This window comes from Bombus flavifrons, chromosome 3, assembly GCF_040668555.2.
Source record: "Bombus flavifrons isolate JBK064 chromosome 3, iyBomFlav1_principal, whole genome shotgun sequence".
NCBI lineage: Eukaryota > Metazoa > Arthropoda > Insecta > Hymenoptera > Apidae > Bombus > Bombus flavifrons.
In genome coordinates this window covers 9579354-9605857 of record NC_138444.1, presented here as the reverse complement: position 1 = coordinate 9605857, position 26504 = coordinate 9579354, and the positions used below count along the sequence as shown (strand labels likewise).

General features: G+C 37.9%; 2 protein-coding genes across 2 annotated transcripts; both read right to left on the bottom strand.

Moving 5' to 3' along the window:
- Window positions 1-16: 16 nt before the first annotated feature.
- On the bottom strand, window positions 17-1411 carry LOC138178295 (NKAP family protein CG6066). The gene is made up of 4 exons (XM_069109991.1): window positions 1167-1411; window positions 978-1062; window positions 427-806; window positions 17-331 (listed from the first exon to the last, which is right to left on the bottom strand). Exons 1-4 carry the CDS (start codon window positions 1259-1261, stop codon window positions 154-156), a joined length of 738 nt encoding a protein of 245 aa, XP_068966092.1. The 5' UTR covers window positions 1262-1411; the 3' UTR covers window positions 17-153.
- A 2854-nt stretch (window positions 1412-4265) lies between these two features.
- Window positions 4266-17977, bottom strand: nkd (NKD inhibitor of WNT signaling pathway naked cuticle). Its single transcript, XM_069109419.1, has 5 exons — window positions 17195-17977; window positions 11057-11262; window positions 9278-9685; window positions 8416-8717; window positions 4266-7987 (listed from the first exon to the last, which is right to left on the bottom strand). Exons 1-5 carry the CDS (start codon window positions 17271-17273, stop codon window positions 7336-7338), a joined length of 1647 nt encoding a protein of 548 aa, XP_068965520.1. The 5' UTR covers window positions 17274-17977; the 3' UTR covers window positions 4266-7335.
- Between the last annotated feature and the right edge of the window lie 8527 nt (window positions 17978-26504).

Below are 26504 nucleotides of genomic sequence, written 5' to 3'. Positions count from 1 at the left end.
AAGATAATATATTTACATCTATTTCCATATATGTATATATCTACATGCGTATAAATAATATTTTACAATGTATTCAATTCTTATATACACTTCTTTCATACATAACTTCTTGTTATGTTAAATAAGATGAAAATTATATATCAAATAATTACATTACTTTTTCTTCTGTTCTTGGGCTAATTTCTGATTAACCATCTCTCTGAATTGCCCCAAAATAAGATTTTCTCTCTTCTGTCGTTCTTCTTTACTAAACATAGCCAATGCTCGTTTCTCATCAGCAGAATAAATTTGGTTTTCCTTACGGATACGAACAGCTTCCATCCGCCGATGTCTGAGAAAAAATAACGTCAATGTTATAATAAATTTATTTTCCTATACTTTAGTAATTTTCAAACTATGAAAATAAATTTTCAAAGGATATCTTACCTGCTACCACTCATAACATAACCAACAGATTCATATGCAGCTATCTCTTCTGAAGTCAGACCAATTTCACCTCTTCTAGGTATACGTTTTCCTTCTGCAACGTATGCAGCCATAGCAGCACCTTCACCAGGTAAAAGAGCCTTGCCAAAATCTTTAGCAGATAATGTCACATGTGGCTTTTGAACTGGTCCCACTACTTCATCACCACTCTCATCTGAACTTGATCCCTTTTTAACCTTTGCTTTATCATTAATTCCATTCTTTTCCACCCATTCTAATTCCTCAGGTTCGCTGTCGGAGCTACTATCTGACCTTTTCTTTTTCCGTTTCTTCTTTTTGTCTTTCTTAGCTTTCTTTTCTTTCTTTGATTTTTTACTTTTCTAAAACAATGATAAAAAACATTTATTATAACTTACAAGAAAAGTCTGTAACAAATAACGTTATAAAGAAATTAATTTTTACATACACAACATATAATAAGAAAGATATATGGAACTATGAAAATAAATTTACTTATTAAATTAATGAGAAGTTAAACTATGTTTTCATACCTTCTTCTTCATCTCATGTTTCCTTTTTCTATCTTTTGGTATAATACTGTCTTTGTACTTGTTAGTTTCTTCATCTTCGTCAGAACTATATTAAACACAAAACATTTAACAATTTATAGGAATAAACATATATGTATAACATAATTGATGTATAATTTGATTACAAAATAAAATATTATAAATTCTTACTCTTCGATTCGTGTTGGTGATTTTCCCCAAATTCTATCAACACCACATAACCCAATTTGCTCTCTATCCCGTCTCCGTGCGTCCATTTTTTGCATCTGCTTTTATTTCTTATTTACAAGCTATGACAGATAGAGAATGAGAGTGCTAACGGCTATGGTTCTGGTTGTTTCAGGATTAATGCTGCACCATACGGCCAAGTGCTGAACCATGAAACACCTTAACAATACAAGAACGTATAAAATTAGGGATCTGCTCTGTTTGGTTGCACGCTAGCATAGACAAGAACCTATTAAATTGCACGGTTCTACGAATAACAAAATCGCGCAATAATTTATGTCGAAAAACTATTAGTATCGGACAAACAAATTTTTGGAAGAGTTGAAAAATATAAATCTTTATGTAACTATATTGAAAATCTGCTATCGACTACACCAGATAGTGGCAAGCAATATTACTCGATCCGATGAAGTAACAATGCAACAATAAAACTTTTATATTCGGTTGATATCACGTACCTTGAATGAATTAACGTTCAACGTGGAGGAGGTTTAATAGATCGAGCGTTAGCGTAATTTGGCATTTTATTTGCACTTGTTGTATACAAATAAGTCTGAACACGACGGTTGTAAGATCTTGTTGAGACTGAAATATCACACACGCACAGTACGACGGTCTGTTGATGATCGCCCTAGTATGTCGCTGGTGCTCCCCACCAGTCGTTGGGTCTCGTCCGTCCATCGTCTCCACCAGCCGTTGGGTCTCGTCCGTCCATCATCCCCACCAGTCGTTGGGTCTCGTCCGTCTATCGTCCCTACTTGACCGGAGATTTTTCCCGACCTTTGAACCCTCGGATTTGCAGTTCGGGGAGGATAGATATAATTCGTAATTTCAAATTTCAAAAAAGGGATAATTATTGTCTGAGCCATATACGGACGGTCACTCAAAATCCCGACCAGATAGATCTATTTAGAATGAATTAAACAGGGAATGATGGTTCTTTAACGTGAACTAAATATAGTAATGTGCTATAACTAAGACAACTGAATAGTTAATTCACAACTCACAACTAATAGTTTACAACTCCTCACAACTCGACTCTTCACTCACGACTATCTCAACTCGACTTTTCATCACTCGACTCTGAACTCACAACTCCTCCACTCGACTCTTCAGGTAACGAACACCCGGTAACGATCCGGTAAAAACTCCCGGACCCTTTTGGCTTAACGGCACTTCAACGTTTTATTGTTTATTGTTTATCGTTCACCCGATATTTCTTAGGCCATTTGTCCACGATATTACACTCGGCCATTTTGACAAATACATCGAACCCCAGATGTACTTATCGTCGCTAATTTCACTACTAACTTCAACAATGTCCCACCATTTCATATAATCAGCCGCCGTGAAGGTCGTTTGGGGCCTCTCGTGTTCGCCTTCTCACTGCACCATATAACGATCATTTCGTAAAACTTTCGCCACACGGTACATCCCAAGGAACTTCGAGTGCAGCTTTAACCTAGGACCAGCTTGCGTATTCTTGATCGCCACCAGATCCCCCGTCTTGTATGTTGTCGTCTTCTTGCGTCTCTTGTTAAACGCCCTTTACGGACAAGAGGTCGGATTGATAGCTTGCCTTCGCACCACCTGAAATTTTCTCGTAGCTGCCTCATTCTCGCTTTTCATTCGCTCCTTAGAACTCGTGTTCTCTCCATCCTTCATCAGGGTACCAACTATCTTACATTTAAAAGGGGTTTCCTTTGCACGACATTTATGGAATCGCGAACATCAGCCGCTTTCCCTTGTTTCAGCGTCGACACTTCTGAGTTGCTTCGAGTGCGTTCAAGAATATCGCCCCACGTATTACCTAGCTCTTCATCTAAAACGAAAGTCGGTTCTCTGGCTATCCGCAATTCTACGGGTTCCGAAAATGTTTTAATGCGTTCCTAGCTTCGACGATAGACATACCACGCAGTCTACGTCTACAAATTTGAATGATCTCGTCACCGATTCGAAACTGCTTCGATTTGGCTGCGAAATCATTATGCGAAGATACTAAGGAAACTTTCGACGTTCCACTGTTGCACCTGACGTACTCGTGCTAGGTTTTATTTTTTCGACTGTACAGTTCGCACGATATTCTGTAAATCCTACGAAATCCTCATCGTGTTGTCTCCATACGACGCTACCTCGGTTATGTCCGTTGTAACCGATTCGTCTAATAAATTTTTTTTCATGACAATGGTGTCCTCAAGACAAGGACTCGTGGAAACTACAACTGCCGTACATTCTTTACTACTTTCCCCGATAGGAACATGAAGAGATAAAATTGAGACTGATCTATTATTCCGTCTTGCTGAATTTCTGCATCTATCTTAAACACCTCTGGGAGTCTATTACCTTCTATCGTATCCTATCTATCCTATATGATAAGTTTATTGATCGATAGATCTATTTACGATGGATTAAACAGGAAATGACGGTTATCTAACATGAACTAAATACAATAATGTGCTATAACTAAGATAACTAAATAGTTAATTCACAACTCACAACTAATAGTTTACAACAATATGGTACAATATGGTTCACCCTATATTTCTTAGACCATTTGTCCACGATACTACACTAGTGTGCAACCAAACAGGGCAGATCCCTAACTTTATTAAATACATAGGTTCTTGTACATGCTAACGTGCAACCAAACATGGCAGATCCCTAATTTTATAGGTTCTTGTATATGCTAGCATTTGCCATCTTCAGCACTTGGCCGTATGGTGCAGCACCTGTACTGTGAAACAACTGGAACTACGAGCATGAACACTCACATTTCTTCTCTGTTATAACAATTTAAAAGGAATATTAAACATCCCTTTGGTTTTAGTCGCAGACACTAAAGGAAAATTGGCAGCATTTACAAAGTTTATTCGCGATGCAATTAAAAGATATATCTTTATCATTCTATCGTTCCATGATTTCAACCGACTTTCTAAAACCTTTTTACAAATATTAGAATAAAATATGGAGGTAGAAAAGAAGCGCACATAGAGAAGTGAAAATAATGTCAAAATTTTATTGGTTTTCTTTATGAAACACCCTGGAGTGAAAGAATTCCATAATGAATTCCGATGATGTAGTATCAAAATGTGTTTTTAATAAATATCAATAAAAAATACATTACACAAAATATCTACAATGATTACAAAGATCGATATAAAATTACATGTTGCTGGACAGCACCACCATCCAAGATTTATAAATGTACAAAGTAGCAATTGTCATAGTTTAATCGTATTGTTAGTAATATCTATTGTAATTAATAAATATTATAATTATAATCCTTTTTTCCTCGAGTACTCCGATAGAAAAATATCCGTAACAATTCCAGTTGTTAGATTCTAAGCATCATGCATTTCCAAATTAATATAAAGAAATACGTAGCTTAATAACATACTGCTAGTGAAAATTATTGTAGCTGCGTTAATAATAAATGGGTCCATCGAAATTCAAGGAAGTGTTTTCGTACATTGAGATTCGATAATTAATACTTGCGTAGTAACAGAGATATGACAAGGCACTCTTAACAAGTCCATTCTTTTCAGCTTTACCTTTTTTTTTTTTTTTTGTGAAAATCTTATGCATGTTCAATGTTACGCCTCAAAAGATACGTATAATAATTCTTGACATTAATTTCTGACATTATAATATTTTTATCACTCATACGCTTGGATTAAATTTATTACATCAGTCGTAATTATTTCAAAAACTTTATGTGTTTTAATCAAATCCTCAATAACGAACTATTGGATAATAAAAAATATAAAAACTTTTGTAGTAAATTATTTCTTTCTCAATGAATTTACTTTATGTCATTTTTATCGTTGTGTCGTATCTTAAATAATTATCAGCGATAGTCTATATAACAGAAAGATTATATAAACATAAATATTTTGCTTCAACAAAAATTCTGTGCCACCGCATATTTTCCTACCAAGTCTTCGTCATTTGTGAGTTACAGAATTGAAACAATAATTGGAAATATAGCGTACAGAATTGTAAATTTCATAATTGTTTTCTTACGATTACATTATCTTAATACTTTCTTGTATTGTCGAGAAATATTGTATAAATACAATGAAGTAATGATTAACGCCATTACGGGGCATACTATTGTATTCGTTGGAATATAGAAGCACCATCGATTTGCGATGTAATCGTTACGAGAAAAAAAAGTTTTCGTAAAAATTACAACGCTGAATATCAGATCAAGGAAGATATTGAATGACTGCAAACGCTTTAATATATTCTATAAAAGTTATTTTCTTCTATATGTTTTTAGATCAATAAATTTTACTTCCTTTACAGATATATCTTTCTCTCTCCTTTCTTTAAATCAATTTTCTGAGTAAAATCGAATTATTAACAAAATTTAGCTGATTGATTTCAATTGATTTATGAAATGAGTCATTCATTATTTTCAATAAATATTTATCTGCTAAGTAACAAAAATTGTTACTTGCTCAATGTTTTGCAATCAGCCAATATTCCTGACACTTTGACTAAATATTTATCTACAATTTTCTTATTTCATAGCTCAGTTAAATAAATACATTTCGTCGAATTACAGATTGTTCCAAGGAAAGTGTCCGAGAAAAGTTATTTTAAAACGCTTAACGTTCAAGATAAGATCTTGGGCATTCTCCTTGAGGTTTTGCTCATACCTTCAGCAAGAAAGCTCTAGTCAGAAAAGCACTTTGTCTCTTATTATTTAGTGTTATTTTCGTATTTATTCAACGCCACGAACTTTAAAATATTTCTAGTTCTCGTGATTTTCTACTTTGCATACGTATGTAATTTTTAGAAATTCAATTCATACTCTCGCTAGGCAACTTTATTCTGTATAGTGGTTACGTTATTGTTACGCACTAATACTGTTCCGTCTAAAATGACATTATACATTATAAATTAATTGAGTAAATTGTTTTAAAATCATTGTTATAGTAATCAAAACAGTTTGTATGTTCGTCGGATTATAATAAAATTTCTGTGTAGAACAAATCTTTACACTTTGTACTAAAATATGTAAAAGCCACGTAAATTAAAATGGAGGATTTTGTACGATTTTGTACGTGATTCGAGTTCGAAGGAAAACTAAAAGTATTTCCTTTTAATAAATTAAAAGTCGGTTTAAAGAATTGTATAAAATCGTCGAACTTCGTTCATATTTTACACACGATTATGTACAAAAACGAATCACTATTGTGTATGCGTGTGACTATAAATATCGAGCATTACAGTAGCGAGACGTTGTAAAAATTTCAGAAATAACAACCTTCGTAATAAGCACTTCGGTATAGTAATAGATCATTGGTATCATCTAGATTTTCATCATCTTAGATTTTCTTCGTTCACTTGTAATACTATTACAAATTGAGGAAGATACATATCCGTTGTTCAGGAAATTGAAAACGTAAACGAGGAAAGATCGTCTTATACCATACGATAAATAATTAAAATATAAACACGATTACATGTCTCAAGAATAAAACTTCTCGATACATTGCTTAGTCGATACTTACAATGATCCAAAGCTATTCGAGTATCCATTTTTAAAAATCCGCTTTGGTTCGTTATTGATCGACTATGTTAAAATCGGGTTCGATAATACCTTCTTTCTAAAAAGAACGAAACATGGCAGTGATCTTCGTAACTTCCATTAGAATATCTCGATATTTCGGAATTAAAATTTACGCAGGAACTCAGTACATTCGAACTAATAAAAATGTACAAACCGCAAAGTGTAGGAATAGATCAACAAAAGTTTGGCTGTAGGTGTTTTTTAGTACACTGATCCTTGGAAATCATAGGATGAACGACTGAATTCGATTTCTATTCTAACTGTGAAATATTCATTTCAATCACTACAATCATTATTATAGGGATGTGTAAAAACAGAAGAAAACAGACTATAGTTTTAAATTTCCAACGGTCGACCCTACAGCTAAATAATAATGGATCAATCGACAGATTTTTGACAGCCGGCAATCAGAAAAAAATCTTTTAAAGAACAGCACAGATCACTCAGTCTCCACCCTATCGCTCGAGGACTAATGCAATCACCAAAGAATCTCGTTACATTCGCGCAAAAGCTCCTCGAACGAAGAACGAATCAAACAAGCGCCTCCGTGTGGTAATGATGGTAATGATGATGAATATGTTCGTGAACGTGCTTCCTACCGGAGCTCGCAGCGGCGTTCTGCGAAAATTCTCGTTCCAACCAACGAACGACTTGGACCATAGCTCTGGCCTGATCCTGTTCCCTGGTCGCATGCTTCAGTTGATGTTTCTTGCTCGACTTACCACACTGTTGAGGCGTTTGACCAAACTGCGTCTCGCTACGCTGAACGTTATGATTGTTGGTTGGGGTTTGATTAATAGGGTGCTGATTGTTCGATATCAGATTGCCGCCATTACGATTCGCGTTAGCTTGTGCAGTGGTTTGTTGATCTGTATAGACGTTCGGGCTGATCACATTTCTCGGTAAAACTTGAGGTTGAACGTATGCTCGTGGCGGTTGCATCGTCGTGTTATTCCTCTGAAGTCCGTAGTGTGCTCGCGTCTTCCTCAGATTCCCCCTATGCTTCGCAGGTACCTTGGAGAACGACGTGAAACCCTGAGGCTTTTCCCGAGTAGGCTTATGGTAAGCTGTCGCCGTGGGCCGAGATTCCGATGGTGAACGACAATCTTGATTGTAGTGAGGTGAAGTCTCGACATGCGGGGCTTGGGATGGAATGCGCAGTTGCTCGTTCTGATGTCGTTTCCTGGTGTGTCAGAAGCGTTATCATATTTTTATTATTACTTTCTTCGAGCGAACAGTAAATAACAATTGTGAATTTAATTATTATTATAGCATATATTCGGTCGATGATATTAACATAAAGAAATCTTACCGATGGAAAAGGAAATATTTTACGGAAATATGTCGCAGATTTTTGCGAATACTACCAAAAAAATAGATTCTAAGAAAAGATCGATTTAACTCATTAAAAATTATCTGTATTATGTATCCTATACATAACATATGCGATATATATTTACGCGAGATATCAGAAAATGTAGATAAAACTACTGAAATGGAACAATCTTGTTAGGAATCTCTGTTTGAAATATGTATTTATTTGCGCTATAGTTCCTTTTCTTCAAGAGCACGTCACGCGATTTTCCATGCGATTGAACGCGAAAGACGTACCTTGATGTATGAAAACTGAGATTATTCTTTTCCATGTTCGCCTGAATAATTTCCAAGAGCTGTTGCCTTTGTAGGGCACCACTGCGTTTTCGCTGATTAGTCGTGAGAAGTGGCGTCAAGGGGGAAACTGCGGGAGAAACATCACTGTCATCGCTAATATCACCCTCGGAGCTATTGGAATAGGGTGATGGTAAATGAGGCACGGGCCCCACCCTTTTGCGTAATTCCTCCTGCTTTATTCGATTTGTTCGTGCGTTTTCACCGTCATCCTCGCTGTGGGTATCCACCTCCTTCTCTTCATTCTAAAACAGCATATAAAAATAACATATTTTTATTTATCGAATGTGTAATGTTACTTACAAATAACATCATTTAAAAAATATACAAACACTTTTTGGTATTTCTTGTATACTACATAAAACATATTTTTATCGATATGTACTTATTGTCCTACGCATTAATCTGACATCCTTTGACATTAAAATATAAAAATTCCTATCACAAACCTATCTTCTTTATATTCCAAGATTCAAATAACTACCATACAACGACGCGCAGCTGTTTCATTCAGAATTCCGAGAGTTCGAACACCCCAACAATAAAAAGGCAATCCGCGAGGAACCCTGTTACATCTGTCCAACATCAATAATAAAAATAAAAAAAAGGGGGTAGGGGAGAAAAACGGATAAAGAAAGAATCAGAAAGAACAGACCCCCTCCTATCCCGCGAACGATAAATCTCGAAAGGCAGAAATGATAAATCCGCCACTAGCTTCTAGAATTGTCGGGTTACGAAAGAGGAGACGCGGCTCCATAAAAACCCAAAGCCTCGAATCCTCGCCTCGTAGGGGCATCAATCTTACCTGGCAACGGTGTCGTGGCACCCTCCTCCTTCTAGGAACTCTACGTAAACCATGCGTGCCAGTATGGGTCCCGGCATTGTTGCAGGACGCGTGCTTTAAATGGCAGCAGGACGAATTTCCGGAAAAGCTCGTAGCAGCAGCCGGCTGCGTGGACGCGTTCAAACAGCCGCCAGCCGATCGCGTCTGGCTAGTTCTCTGATCTGGCGACACAGTCAATTTCACCTTAATCGTCTTACTGCCGCACGGTGGTACCTGGATAGAAGCGCCCAGAGTATCGTAAATGGTAGTAACCAGGCCGGCTATGTCGTCCTTTGTTATCTTCCCGTGGCCGTCGAAATCGTACAGGGTGAATGAGAATTCTTGCCGTCTTCGGTCACCCTCCGCTACCGAAACGTCGCATTCGAATTCCTGCAACCGGACCAAGAGTTGAGTAATAAAAGTTTCAAGTCAATAATAAATAGAAATGGGACGAGATATTTTATTACTTGGAATATGTAAATTGTGCAGAGTCTGCGGTCTGAGCAATATCTTATTATTGATTCTACAGGGTGGTTGGTAACTGGTGGTACAAGCGGAAAGGGGGTGATTCTACGCGAAAAAAGAAGTCGAAAATATAGAATAAAAATTTTTCGTTTGAGGCTTTGTTTTCGAGAAAATCGACTTTGAATTTTCGCTCGGTACGCGTGCGGTACGTTATAACGGATTTCACTGTAGATCGTTGTCTCGATGGAAAAATTAAATAGAAAAAAAAAATTTAAAAAAAATTGTTATTCTATATTTTCGACTTCTTTCTTCTGTATAATATAATATACAGGGTGGTTGGTAACTGGTGGTACAAACGGAAAGGGGGTGATTCTACGCGAAAAAAGAAGTCAAAAATATACAATACAAATTTTTCGTTTGAGGCTTTGTTTTCGAGAAAATCGACTTTGAATTTTCGCTCGGTACGCGTGCGGTACGTTATAACGGATTTCACTGTAGATCGTTGTCTCGATGGAAAAATTAAAAAGAAAAAAAATTAAAAAAAAGATTGTTATTCTATATTTTCGACTTCTTTCTTCTGTATAATATAATATACAGGGTGGTTGGTAACTGGTGGTACAAACGGAAAGGGGGTGATTCTACGCGAAAAAAGAAGTCAAAAATATAGAATAAAAATTTTTTTTTTAATTTTTATTTTTTTTTTTTTTTTCTTTTTCAATTTTTCCATCGAGACAACGATCTACAGTGAGATCCGTTATAACGAGACGTGATAAAGTGCACGCGTACCGAGGGAAAATTCAAAGTCGATTTTCTCGAAAACAAAGCCTCAAACGAAAAATTTTTATTCTATATTTTCGACTTCTTTTTTCGCGTAGAATCACCTCCTTTCCGCTTGTACCACCAGTTACCAACCACCCTGTATATTAATTTATTATTATCTTCCATTTGTATCTTATCGCGATAAGTTAGTAAGTTCGATAAGGTACTTAGATACATATATTAGGTTAAATTATAGCTCAAAAGAATATATTTTATACCGAGTTTGAATCGCAAAGAATCTAATGATACAGATTTGCTGTAAGGATCGATTACATTGTATAATACCTTAGGAGATCAAAATTTGTTCTAAAAGATCTACTACCTTTATGTTTGCAATGAAAGATTAAACGTAATGTTAGAGGGTTAATCGAGGATTAATTTAGAAAAAAAGTTCTCGAAATTTAACAACTAGTCGCCAGACAACAAAAACATATGTTTTATTGTTTCCTCTTTAACAAGCAAGGGAGTTAATAATACCTCGAAACTGAGTTGCTTCGTTGTACTAGCACTCGGCTGCTCGTCATTTCCGGTGGCCGGCGTAGGACTGGTGGAAGCGTCAACCGCGACCTGTGGTGCCTCTGTTTCTAATAGAATTGGCTGGGATTCCGGTGGCGAACCGCTACGAGGTGCCGAGATACCGCCAAGAAGTTCCTCCGAGTCGCTGCCTTCCGTATTACCAACCACTGTAACCAAACAATCGTTAACTTCTCAGTAATAATGGATGGACCAAGATTTAACCAATATTTAACCGCCCTCTAACTATCTTAAGATAAACTGCGACAAAAGCTATGAAAATCCTATGCAAGTGAGATTATATGTTGTATAATAATCGTCGATATTCACGCAAGTGGATTACACTGATATTTTAACGAATGAAATTTTATTTTAAGAGAGATGTTGGTTTTATGAAAACGAAGCTTAATATAATTATAAGATCAGAGTGGTTCTACTCGTTTTACGCTAGCTCGTTAAACATATTCCTCTTCATAGCTTTGTTTTACGTTGCATGAAGTTCTCATCAAAGGGAATGAAACTGTTATCTACGGTCGAGCGGCGGCATCGCTCGTAAACAAAAGTCAGAATCTCAAAGGTATCAAAGTAACATCCTCCACGGTAAAGCCTATATTTATAGTCAGTTTCTGAGTGCCACTCGGTACTTAAGTTACGGAGTGTAGGAAGTATTTTCGGACTATTTTGAAGGGGATGTAACTTTGAATCACCAGAAATAAATACAACAGATCACCAAACCTATCTCACGGTCACGTTTTTTTCACATTAAATCGAATCCAACGAGATTATTCTTTACGTGTCTCAACCTAACCCCAATCTACTACGACTTTTAAAACAAGAAAAGAAGGAAGATCTAATATAGACAAGAAACAAAATAAATAAAAGACTGGCATGAAAATAAGGTGAAAACAGAAAGAGTCAACGACGTTAAAAAGATTTGAAAAATTGAGCAAAAAAATGATAGAGGAAAAATTTTAATCGGCGGAAGCGTGTCTAGAAATTGATGGATGCGAACGCGTTTAAACGCGTAAATTACAGATCAAAGGGTTGCTGTTTCATAATTACAGAGAGACCGGATTCCGTGCATAAAAGCGCAATTATCTTTAATGCATTCGGTCTATTGCTCGGCCGAAATTATTCGCGCGGTGCGAGCGAACGAGCGAGCGAACGAATTAACGAAAGTTCCACTGAAAGGGATGGCGAGAACACATCCATTTCCAGCGTTTATTTCAGAAACGTTTTGCACACTCGCCGAAGGAAGTGTAATGTATCTTTAATGTGTCTGCATTACACTGCCGTTTACCGTTACCTAGACGCCTGTGTAAAAGCGTTCTACGAAATGAAATACTGAAAAGATATCTTTGCGCAACTACCATACATAAATGAGCATCTACGAAACACGACACGTCCGCCATGATGCGGTACATGGAGCGCCACTTTTTACAAAATTTCTAAAGTTCTCACCGACGATAGAGGAAATGCATCGTTTAAAGCGGCCACGGGACTATATTTCCTGGATGGTTGGATTGAATAAATTATATAATTAAATATAAAATGTTTTATACGCTGTGTATTCATAGAATATTATTAGAGAATGTTTCCATATCTAATACCTAAAATAACCTAAAAATAAAACTTTGAACTTTTATAATATAATTTTTCATACAAACAATTTTGCCAAGTTCGCTAATAACAATAGTTATTTATTACGTAGTTAGTAAGAAGGTGTTAATTCGTATACTCGTTGGTGGTAAATGTACAACGATAAGATTTGAATGGCAAGATCAATATAAAGGAGTGATAGGGAGCAATAAATTTGGAACGACCTCTTTCCCACCCACAACGTAAAAGGAAAAGAGAATCTTAAGTAAAGATTTTATCTAATGGACCTCGCCACACACGTAGGGACAACTGTTCAAAGGATTTTCTATATCTAGGAATTTCGTATACACATATCGAAAGTTAGGAAATTGAACGCCGATATAAAAAAATTTCATCTTTCTTTTTTTCTTACGAAACACATGGAAACTATCTCTGAAAAAGATACTTAACTTATTATCTTTGTCAATTTAATTGTTTTATATCTTATCAAACAATGTCAATCTTAACAAAATGTCAATCATAATACTAATTTGTCAATATCAATGATGATTAACAAAATCTAATAATAAAAATATAAATAAATAAGGAAACGACAGAGGTGTAATTTAACGCAGCGTTAAACACATTGGTGCACACTTTTCTTATTTCATAATGATCAGTATAACGCAATAAGCAATTCAATTAAGAAGGAAAGCTTTTAATTTCTTTTGGAATTCATGGATTGTAATAGGCGGTCGTCCTACATGCGTCCAACATCCAGCCATAGTAGAAAGAACAAGCTCTAAGAACTGTCAGCAATTACTGCTCAGACTATTGATCAATGAATATTGAAGATACACGTTAGAATTTTACGAGGGTCTTGCAATAGGTGCGAGAGTTTAGAAAAAGATTCAAAAGTTTCGTATGTTTTTTCCGTGATGAACATTCAGAATAAAAATTTCTTTCGGAAAAGCTAAACGTTTACAAATTTTGTACAGTTCCTGTTATTTTTAAATTTGTATTATTTTAGTATTTAAAAATTTGTTAGTATTTCATCGTATTGTAGTACTAAATTCCTTGTTATTGCTATAATATTTTTTCTCGACTCGATAAAACAATGCAAAAGGAGAAAAACATATTGCAGTCCCAATTAAAATACAACTACGCGAATGTAACATAGCTAAACGTTAGAATTATTTAAGCTAGTTGGATCGGATTCTGTTGCAAGATGGCCGAGCAATCGACCAAAATATTAAGGGAATGCTCAATACATAATCGGGGTTCGATAAAACGAGTTCCGCGGCGATTCGAGTTCCGAGTAGCCGGAGAATGTTTCGAGTGCTTTGGCCACCGTTTACACGTTTCCCTTCTACGATGGTAGGCCGTCTCTTCGGTCTCGAGGAGGCTCCGCTTTTATCTTAATTCACGCGATACATCATTAAGCCGGTGCAGCGTGATTCCAGTAAAATATATACTTAAAAACGTCGGCATCAAAGGGACCGCGAAGCAACGATAATTAGCGATACGAAACTCGTAATAAACGAAGCCGGCCGCTAATTTCAATTACTCGAGACCAACGGGGGGAAAAAGAATGAAAAAGGAGGGAAAAAACGACGAGAAAACGCTTGCACACGCGCGCAGAAAAGAGAACGAGGAAGGAAAAAGAAATAACGAAAGGGAGACAAGGAAAACCGAAAGTAGGGCAGAGATAAAAGAAAACACGGGAGAAAAACGAAAAAACAGAACCAAAAAATTAGAAAAAAAGAGAGAAAAAGAGAAGAAAAAGCGGGATAATCGTATCTGCATAAAGAAACGGACGCATATACGCGTATAATGATACCTGCCGTGTGGTAATTACGCCCGTAACTCTTTCGTGGGGCGAGCGTTAAAGACCCAAGACACTGAACGCACCGGGGGAGAAAAAAAAGGGAGACAAAGAATGGCAGAGAGCGAAAGAGAGAAACAGAGGGAAGAGCGTGATAGAGAGGAGAGGAAGAAACATAGGAAGAACAAGGGGAAACTGAGATGGAGAGTGAAGACCACAGTGGAACGGGTAGAAAGAGGGAACAGAGAGAGAGAGAATCTTTGCTTTGATATCAAAGGAATAGAGAATAGCCATGGACGCCTTTTATCTAACCACCGGACTAATGTATGTAACGAACTTGCAAGGTCTCGATAATTAAACTCCACCCTTGACGCGCGACCCTCCTCCTCGTGCAGCTACGTGTATAATCTATAGTACGTGTATATGTAGTCTGTAGTACTATATATACGCTGTGTACGAAAGAGCGCGCGAGCGCGCGCGTGTGTTTATACCGTGTGTACCGTACCGCTTTTGCGCCCTCTTGAATGAAAAGCAGCGGGAGAGCGGGACACAAGCGGCTTCTGCTTTCTTCTTTGTATATCACCCCTTTCTGTTTGCTCGGCTCGTAACTTTTATCATTTGCCGACGCAACAGCTTTCCCTATCCCTACTCATTCGGCTCTCGACTCGTATGAAAATTTTGCCCCGCGACGCAAGAGAAAACACCCATAAAGAGAAACACCGTAAGAGAATCCGAGATCGGCCGATCTTCAAAAGCGGGATTCGCTGCGCCGCGCGCCTCGCCCATAGACGGATCCCGGCAATTGTTCCACGATTTTCGATCAGTTTCTCTTCCCAACGACGCGACTGTAGGACGGAGGATAGAGATAGACTAATAGACGACATGGAAAAATATTGTGTTAGTTGATTCTTGCTTTTACTTCTCTTTTCTGTCCTTTTCTGATTTTTGTTTTCCCTTAATACGATAATTTTTAATCAGTGAGTCTGCATGGCTTTGATTTACAGTATGACAAATGTAAGAGACGATTCGTAGATTACGTAATACTAATATTCGGAATGAAATGAAATTTAATTTTGTCTGTAGTGAATATAAAATATGAAAAGTGAAATATTATGGAAATATAACGAGTAATATTTATTATACTGACGAATAAAATGATTAATTTGAATAAATTTTTATTGAATATCATGGAATATCTGACTTTTATTGAAATATTTACTGTTTTTAAACTGTTATTTAAACTAGCGACTCTTTATTTCTGAACGATCCACTTGCAAGATGCGAACGAAGATCTGTATCAATTAAAATTTTTCGAATTCTGGAACGCGGCTAACTAGAAGCGCGTTTTATTTTTACCCTCCATCTTACGAGTAGATGTTAGTCTTCTGGTGGAACATACATAGCTATGTTTGTTTCATTAAAATAGGTTTACAAGTGTTAAAAATTATGGACTAATGACATGTTAAGTGTTATTTATACAAGTGAGAAACTGTTATCCCCTTCGCACCGAAATTTTTTTTCGAATAACTAAAAGTAAAATTAAATAAGTAAGATAGTAAATATTAAAATTTGTCACCTTTCTCTTTAGAATAGCATAGCTAAAAAATATAAAAATAATTCACCAGTGGTTTTTGATAGAATACATGTCGCATTCTTTTCATCGCATATCTTTATTTGCATTTATAAAATGACTATGTTATTTCTTATAGTATCTATACATATTATGTAAATGTTTTTTTAGTTTATTGAAAGATCGTTACCATGTAACGATAAAGTAGTTATTTGCTGATAGAGTGCCGCCTTCGATATCAATATCAATCATTCAAATATTTATCTTCACGCTTACAATATTTTACACATACGAAACTAAAAATGATAAGTGTCAATGCGTATTTCAAGCGCTATTCAATTTATTTCTATCTACTCTTTTTGAAACTAACAATAAAACAAAACATATATTTGTATTATTATTACAGTTTACAAATAAGTAACTGCACGTTCAACCATATTTCAACCAATATTTAACATTCATAAATATATACTGTTGCATAAACATTATACAACTAGTATAACGACGTATTGCCTAAATAGAATTTATAACATCATCGATGAATTTATAAAATATATACCAAATAATATTAGATAATACCAAACTGTATAACAAACTGTAAATTTCGTCTCTGAGTCGGTAATAATCCATAAAAGTGGTTGATGCGACGTTCAATAATTAATTGAAATAGAAAAAAGGAAAATAATAAAAATATTTATCATTCAAGTGCGTCAGAAAATATTCGAAAGCTCTACAAATTGTTCGAAAAATAAGAAACTAATGACAGTTAACAGACAAATTTTTAGCAGAACAAGGTTATAGATCAACGGGTAAGAAAAATGCAAGTATGACGTAACACCACGTGGGATCCACTTCTGTCATACTGCAGTAGCATCATCGAGAAACACGCACCACGCGGCTCGCAACTCGGGCAAAATATCACGCCTATAACCGGACCCTGACCGAACAAATCCGTATATGGTATATCTCGATCTATCCATGCATCGGCGATTTCGACGCACATCGATATTTTGACGTGTATATATGACAAAAAAGAAACATAAAGGAAGAAAAAGCGGGGGTCGAATGGATAAAAGTAGACGAATAGAGTTGATAGCGAGAAAGACAGAGAGGCGTCATAGTAGCTTACCAGAAAAGGGTCTATAGCCAGCGAGGAACCTTGCCCGCCACCACTTTACGAATCCAGTAGCCATGAGACCCTCATGCATCCACAAACGTTGCGCACACTTTCCTTCCAGGCTTCTTGTTTCGCCACTTTGTTTTTATTTTTCTTCCCAAACTCGTCACCGTATTAAATTCTTCCTGTTCCTTCGCGTCGCAACAGCCAGCCGTATGTCACTATGACGATCGACGAATATCGCCGTGTATCCGATGTTAAAAAAACACGGCTGTGTTTTCACCTGACAATCATTCGTCGTTCTCTAGTCGTGCCCGATTTCCCCCGTGCACGGTTCACCGTAGCCACTGCTAGAAATTGGAAAACACACTTCCGCGAACTTCATACTCTCCTGATAACAGTCGGTCGACATCGGTTGATCACACAACGATCGACGTGCGCGACAACGCACCGAACGAACGACACGTGTTTTCGAGGGTTGGTTGCAGCGTTTGAAGTTACGACTTACGACCCAGTCGGCGCCCAGTCAACTTTCTCGTCTTTTTCTTTCTATCTTTTGTTTATCGTGCTTTCGACGCAAAGGCGAAACGTTCGTGCTCGCATGCTCGTTCCCCTGTCACTGACTTTCAGTTACACGCACGTAGGCAGCCGTGTGGCTGCGAAACGAACAACACTCGGTGTCGAATTTAATCCAGGTAAAAGCGACGAAAGAGAAAGAAACGCGGTCGCGACGAGAGAGGTCGGTCACACGACATCGCTCGACTCGTGGCCCGACTACGACTACGGACGATCGTTCTTGCCTAAACCACGTTCCCCGTAATTCCCTTTCCCCTTCCATAGGGCGCTGCGTCGTCAACAGTGCCGAGCCGTGGATACATGGGCCCTGAAGGTAGGAGGCGCGGCTCGGAACCTCCGATTCACGCTCTTTCTGTCCGTCTCTCTTTCACCTCCCTCCCTTTGCCACTTTTTCGTCAGCTTTTCTCTGTTACTCCATCGAATCCGTCTCCTTTCCTTCCTCTTCTCCTTCTAACTACACCGGCCGTCTCTCTTATTCTATTCCCTTCTTCTTCTCGTAATTCCATCTCCCTCTATTTCCCTTTCTTTCTGTTTCTCGCGTTCTTCCTTTTCTACGTTTCCTATCCTATTTTCTGTGTTCTCTCCGTCTTCCTCCTATATAACCTTCTTGCTCTACCTCCATCTCTTTCCCTCCCGTCTTCCTTTTACCTTCGTACTCGTTTTCTCGTACTAACCACGCGTATACTTTCCTTTTCTCCTGATCTTCTCTCTTTCCTTTTTGTCCAGCGAAGGTCTATGAGAGAGGCAAAGAAGGATAGCTTCGTACGGCTGGTGGGGTTTTGAAAGAAGCCGATGATGGTTCAACGTGGTCTACGACGACACTAAATGTCGACGCCGCGACGTCGAACGGCATGCGTAAAAAGGGAACCGGGGGCCTCCTAAGGATTTCGATTATCGCGGTCGCAAACAAACCTTCGCCGGATTTTTGCGTCGGTGATCGCGCGCGGACGTTGCTCCGATTCGCTCGCGGAGAAAGTCGCTTTTAAAGGATTCGGAAAAACAGGGCTCCTGTCTGAAAGGACCCGACGTCGAATCGTTCCTGCGGGCGAGATTGTCGCGTCGTCGAAGTCGTCGCTAGAATCCCGTAATTCGTCAGAATGACGCACAACCAGACTACTGTACCTTCCGTCGCGGCAAACTTCAACCGATGAGTAATGGTTTAGGGTCATCTTTGGTTTTTACTTGGTCCGCGCTTTAATCTTCCGTCCACCAGAGATAATGATAATTATTCTTAATATTTCGACGCTACGTTATAGCAGAATATTTATCGTACAACATCTTCTGTTGCTTCTGTTAGCGATCTACGTAACAAAAACATTCGTTTAATTATCGTCTTAAGGATGAATGATAATTAGGCCAGAAATTAAGATGGTTTTAATGGAACTAAAATTTGAGTAACTGTTAATAACTTTCTAAATTTTAATACCCACTATACTTAAGGAAACTCACAGCGTTTCCCGAGTTAAGCATAATTTGAGAAAGCCGAGATAAATGCCATGCTTCCTAAACATTTTACTATTTGTTTTTCAATTATTCAAGGTTAAAGTGTATAAATGTAGTAGTGTAGTGGGATAAATGGGAAATACTCTTTTTGGAGACTGTACCCGCACGCTATTATCTCCTAGCGGTGTTTCAGAAGAAACATAGGCGTCACCTTTGACAATGTAATGAATGAACTTTACCGAAAAGCACTTTGTCATGTATACACGAGACCCAGTAGCGGTCTTTCGTGTCTCTTGTTAACATAATTCTGTGTCAAAATCATTATTCAATTTTCTACTTATCTATTAATATTCATTTTCCACGTTTCCACTAACTTGTAACTAATTTACACCAATGGATATATATGCACAACAATTATAACTCCCTTCTTGGAACAAAACAAATCGATAACAAACAACGTGAAACATTGAAATTCTTGTTGTATCATCCATATCGTATCGTCGATAAAGCTGTTGTATTTCGTCAACGAAGACGATAACGCCTACGTATAAAAGACAATGAAAATTTGTTCGTACAATAACGTTTCAAAGAATCAGAATCGTTGAAATAACAATAAATCAGGAAAACGAAAAACACGGTCCCTGAGTAGCTGCGCCATTGGCTTGACAAGTACCCCCTTGCTCTCCCTGTACGGAAAGTCTCTACCCACCATGCCACGCTATGCCGTGCTGTGCTACGGTTTGCCGTGCCATCCTCAACCGCGTAGCGTGGCTAGTTGTTTCTTTTCTTTATTCCTTTGTCGGAAAGTCGGTGGCGAGTCTCGTTTTTAAGAGAAGAGTAGAGGGGAGGAGGCAAAAGGAAAACGACAACCGCTCAGCAGGGGCTGAGGAAGGAATGGTCGGGCCGGGGCTAGGGGGAGGGGCACGGGGAGGGAGGGAGGGCCACGCAGCAAGGAGAATAAAACGTACGGTTCAAAAACTCAGTACAGACTAACCTCGAAATAAAGCCGGCATCTCGCTCGGGAAACCAAGGCATATCTATTAATAATAAACTGTTTTCAGTGAACTGTCTTCCTATCGTCTGGAGAGAAAGGAGAGCCCACGACTGCTCCTTTGCGAACGCGACACGCCGCGCCGGCTTTTGCATGGTCTCTCTCCCATTCGAAACCGACGTCGTCTGGCCTGGGCGTCCGTTTCGTTTGCGTTATTATGTAATGTTACGTGCGAATAGCCACGTGTATATGCCACGCCGGCTAAGATGCTGTTGCCACTATTAAAGAAAATTACCGACACGCGGTAGTAAATAGGAAACGTCGTGCATTCTTCGATACGGTCATCGACGTATCGAACTGCTCGTGCGATCCGTGAATGTGAACATAAATTCTGCTACATAGTATCGTTCCGTCGGGACTTACCGGTAATAAAAGAATAGGGTGAGATCGAGGGAAGTGAGATATATATTTATCGAAGCGCTTTCCCGTAGGGTACGATATAATAGAGAAAACGCAATACCAGAGAGCTTTAGATGTTTTTCATGGTAATTGTCACGCTTGCCAAATGTCTAAATTACAAAATTTTATATCGTCTTGAAATTTTTAGTATGTATGATTAATCGAACGTTCTTCTTCAATTTTTCGATTGCTTTGAATGGTTCGTTAAAAAGCAATCTTAAATGAACAGTGTAAATACCACTTATCCTAGCTACCAAGCTACCAGGCTGTGTTATCTCGATACTCGTTATCAAACGACACTTCAGCTTGGCTGCAGGCTTTGTTTCTCGAACGTCAAAGATGATGATTTCGATATGATCGTCTTCTAGCGATTGCGATATCTTTCACGTTATTTGTTCCTCTCATACAATTACACTCGTTTCGAATACAAACGTATCAATTTGTATTTTTCCCAATTGTTCTCGCAGAATGATGTTAGATTGTTGATTCGAATTTTCCAGCAGGGATCTCTGCCGTTACAAAAATATCGCAAAATGCATCACGGCAAGGTCATTATCATCGCATCACTTGACACTCAACGTGCGAGGGGAAGTAGTACGCGTGAATTATAATGTTAGGCGACACTGAAATACACGCGGGAATTTTTCTTTTGAGCGACGCGATAATTAAACATCGACGAAAGAAATTATTTATCCTTGATTCAAATTTGTGTAATTACCAGATTGTTAAAATCATACAATCTAACGTATTTTTAATCAAATTTCAATTTTTGTTCGAATACAAAAGTCTTCTATGTGTTACACAAAATCGTAATAGGCGAACAATATGATTCATCTGTTCTGAAATTGTACCGTTTCGTTTCAATATTTGTCGAAACTCCAAAGTGCAGTCTTATACTACTTATGAGTAATCAGAAAGATTAAATTATAGAAATTTAAAGAATTTAATTTGTCATAATTTAAAGAATTTACTTCGAAATCGCGTCATTCCATTCGTATTAAAAAGAAAGAAACGAAAGCAAAATATTCTTCTATGAATTATTAAAGATAAACAATTTTATTTTCTCAGCAAAGTCCATTAAAATTATCATCTAAACTTTATGTTCCTTGGATTGCGTTTCAGAAACGTTCGATCTGTCTTTCTTTCTCCTCCCGACTGGACTATCGGGAGAAAAACAGGAAGGGAAAGATGAGGAGGAGAAAGGAAGAAATAAAAGAGGGAAGAAGGTCCACGACCGGATCTTATAATTACGCTAATTAGGCAGTAACGTGTAAAAAGAGCGGCGCGAGTATTTATCGCAAGGTATCGTGGAAGGTATACGGAGGTCGGCGAAGGAGGACGTCGTACGACAGAATACGACAGGAAAGGCTATAATACAGTTTTGCCGCGAGCATCAGAAGCAACAGCAGCAGTCACGGCGGTAAGCAAGCGAGCAGCAACGCCGGTGCCGAGAAACAGGCAAGTCTGACGTCGGTTTCGTTGTACGCTCTTCGCGTCTGACAGATGTCTAATTTGAAGAAAATCCAAACGTAGGAATGCCTTCTTAAAAGCCGACTGAGAAGCTTAAGAACAGAGTTTGTAGCAATAAATATATATCGGGATAGGTTGGAATAACTCAAGATTGGAGTAACACTGTTTAATAATAAATATATCAACAATACGAAGAAGTCATTTATGACTATTCATAAATATTCAACTATTCGTTTAATTGTAATAAAAGATCGATGAGTTGAAACGAAATTCTTGTGTAACTGTAAATGCAACTATGCAAATATGTAATTATTTCTACGTTAGAAGACGGATATCTAGCCGGGTAAAGATGACTAGTGTTCAGTTTCTAAGTAAGCAGGTCAGACTGTGCAAATTTAGACTTTGAAATAGAAAGTAAGCGCAGCGATGAATAAAACTGAGAGATAGAAGCAAGTTATCAATTAAACACAACAGCAATTTTAAATTACGAGATTGGTCATAGCGTTAAAAATCTACATCAACGTTAATCATATGCCTTAACGTCTCAACACAGGCCTGGACCGAGCATCCTCCAAGATTTACGAATAACGAGGGATGTTCAAAACTCAGGAGGAACTTCCATCCTCCTTCATGAAAATTAGCCCGTTCCAACGTACATAAGTACATGAGACTCGTTTCGTTTGCGCGTGTTTCCCCTAGCCAGAGCGAGGGGTGGTGGTGGTGGTGGTGGTTCATTCAAGCGGAATTATCGTTATCGCTGGTTTCCCGTTCTATTTTTCCGTGGGTGTGTAATCAGCGACCGACAAACCCGGACTGAACGTGTGTGGTTGCTACCCGTCAGAGATTTTTCTCTCATCAGGCCAGAACAGGCCGGGACTGAGCGTTTATGGGTACCTTTGCTGGATGGATTCGTCGGAAGGGGAGGGTCGTGGGATAGGGGGGTTGGGTAGCGGTGGTGGCGGCGACGTGAAGGGGAGAGAGAGAGGAAAGAGAGAGCCTCGGCTGGATTACGGGCTGGTCGAGCCGGGGCGGGGGTGGGGGGAAGGAGGAAGCGGTCGGCGCGTTTGATCTCAGCCGCGGGCGCCGACAAAGCGTTCATCCACTCTCCTACAACGGCGTGCTGTCTCGCGAGCAGGAGCGCGACAATGCTCGCCGAGCAAAGCACGCGAGAGAGACAATGGATAAAGCGAGTCAGCTGGTAAGGTAGCGTAATACAGAGCAAGAAGGAAGAGAAGCGGAAAGAGAAAGCTTGAGCAACGCCGGACGAATGGTGCGCCGCGGCACGATGGGAGAAGGGAGAAAAACACAGAGAGACCGAAGAACACATGGAGGGACCGAGAGAAAGAGCTCCCTTCGGTCGGACGAAGAGGTTACGAGTGGAAAAAGAGGGGCCTACCAGCCAAGAGAAAAGACGGAGAACGAGAGAGTGTGTAACTGTGAAGGAGAGAAAAAGAGACCGATAGGAAACAGAGATGGCTCGTAGGAGAAAGAGAAAGAGCTAGAGGAAGGGAGGGAGGTTGGAAGGAAGAGAGGAACGGGGAAAAGATCCGAAGATCCGTTCCACGATCTGGTGCTGTCGCGCTCGCTTTAGCATGGCACTGCCACTCCCTTGCGCTGGCTACACCAGCTTTGCTATTAATAAATAATGCTCCGTGATCCGCATTACAACTAAAGCGATTCGTTCCGCTCTTGCCTCTTTATTCCCGATATCTTCGAACGCTTGGATATCCGCGAAATCCCTTGTCCCTTCCGTATCGTGTCGGATCGACGGTCTTTTTTAGCGGGTCTGAACTGAATGAACCCGCCTGCCCCCGGTTCGACGAAGCTCGTATACGACTTTGAGGAACCTTATGCCTCCTTCTCGGTCGAGTTGCGAGAGACGCGCCAGAGAGGTTCTAATTTAGAGTATTAGAGAAGCAACGACGTGTGAGCCGGCGAACATGGTTCACGGAAACACGGACGCGTCCATTTGATGGGTCACGAAACTGCTGTTTGTAATATTTCACGTTTATGACCCGTACGCGATAATGACGACGGTCATCAAAGGATGATGATACGTTAAATTTAATGCGAATAAAACAACTTTCGGATGATTGAACGACAATTAGAATATCATTTGTGTTAACGCTATTTGTTTTAAGCGAGTAATTTAAAATTGTATAGCTTTCTTCATATAGTTATTTTCCATTTAGAATTCCAAGAATGATTTCTTTCGATATAATTTTTCGGTCGTGGTAATTTTCCAGTTTTTAACTTCCAAAGCGATAGCGCTTGGATATCTTGGTAAACAACAATTTTAAGTACATACTTCTCAGACGCTATATACGTGAACGTAATTTCAAATACGTAATTTCCTGCTTTATTTCATTTTAAAGATCCTTTGGTAACTTTCAACGGCAATCTAGTTCTGTATGGTGGTCATTCGAGCAGTACATCGACCGTAACTTACAGAAATTTTTATTCGTGAAAATGTTGTACATACAAAGCTCCGTGTTTTCATCCTAATATCGATTTAAAAAAAACCGCATAGTTCATATATGATTTTTTTTTAGCCTCTTTTCGAGTCGTTGCACTCGTTGTACACGCTTCGATTGCATCTAGGCGAATCTCAAGCTCTGGAAATTGTACGGGAATATAACGCGAATAAAAACTGACTCCGATCACCAAACTCACAATATCTTTTATTATTTGTAAAACGCTGATTTCTCAAATTCTTCGTGAACTTAAATCACAGGGGACATATAGATTGCACCAACCATCATCAGCTTATGATTTAATTAATCCGACAAAATTACGAAACAACGTACATAAAAGGAAACAATACACGGTACGGCAGGTAGAGGTTCCTCATTGTGATTTGTAATTAATCATTTTACAATTAGATAGTAGAAACTCCTTGCAAATGGTTTCCAAATAGTAGAATCGCATGTAAATTGTATAGAATAACTTCTAGAAAAATGAATCTCAAAAGGATCGAGCCAATTTTACTTGAAACGCGCTCTCTATACATGTACAACTTTTATTTTCTGCCATTGTGCTCCTGGTCAAATAATTCTTCGTGTTTTAGGTACTGAGTAGGCCATATGAAATATTATTAAATATGTGTGTCGTCGATCAATAAGAAGTATGAATCGAATTTAACTTTCGATTTAATTTCCTACTAAAGATCATCGTAGCTACTTTATTATAATATTTAAAAAAAGATCAGTTATATGCGATCTAGAAAAATAAACAATCTCAAAAAATACAATTGGAATAAAATTATAATACAATCATACCTCGAAAAAATTAATATCTTTATGCTAAAAGATTGTCTTTATCATATTTTGTACAATAATATAAGACTTTTGAAAATTCGATTCAATTCTCGAATTGAAAACGACAACTAAATTTACACGAAATATCAAATATCGTACATTTACTATTTGCGAATATTTCCTAATGTAAATGCTAATTCACGCGACCTCGAAGCAAAAAGGCAGTCTTTAGTAACGCGTTTCGAGCATGGCTCGATATTTTCGCATGTGGGCTGTACTTTTCGACTATGTAAATATCTATTCTTACAAGAATCATAATTAGAGGTAATCGCACGATCGCTTTTATTTAATCATTTAAATGTCTATCTAAATGCGATACGCGTAATACGGTTTGTGTACTTATTACATAATTAGAATGCAATCGTGACATTCAGATTAATAAGGGACATATGCTGTAAATTCATTGAAGCAGTGCTTAGAAGTCAAGTGAGAGCCAATAATAGATTTCGTGTGTGTAAAAATAATTGGCACCGCAAACTGACCAAGATTATTATTTTGGATTGTATAAGATACAACATTTGATATCGTTGGACTAAAACATCCTTCTCATTTAATACAAAAATTAGAAAAATATTAAAAATCAATAAAAATTTTGAACCAATCAAGATTCATTTATAAAGATAGCACCAAAATAGATAAATATAAATTTTGTTTTCGTATTTCTTATCTCAACGTAATATCACTTTTATATATTTAAGTATTGGATGAAAAGGACATTTCTAGATGCTGATAATATCAAATGTTATATATTTGCATATCATATATAAGTAAATCATAATGCAAATAAAATGAGGTCCCTCTAAATTATATGTATCTAAAATCAGAGATACAATCTTTACATTATTGTAGAAATAAGTCATATATCGAGGTAGTTGAGATCTTATTTAACGTAACACTTTAAACCGATGTTTCCTAAATTTTGGGCTAAAGATTTGATACTTTCATGACAAACTATTTGTACTTTGAATTTTACATATACTTTTTTGTAGCAAATGTATCTTTAGCTCTTAAATTTTGAACAACGATTTCTAGTCTTACTTTAAAAAACGCAATCGCGAGAAAAAAC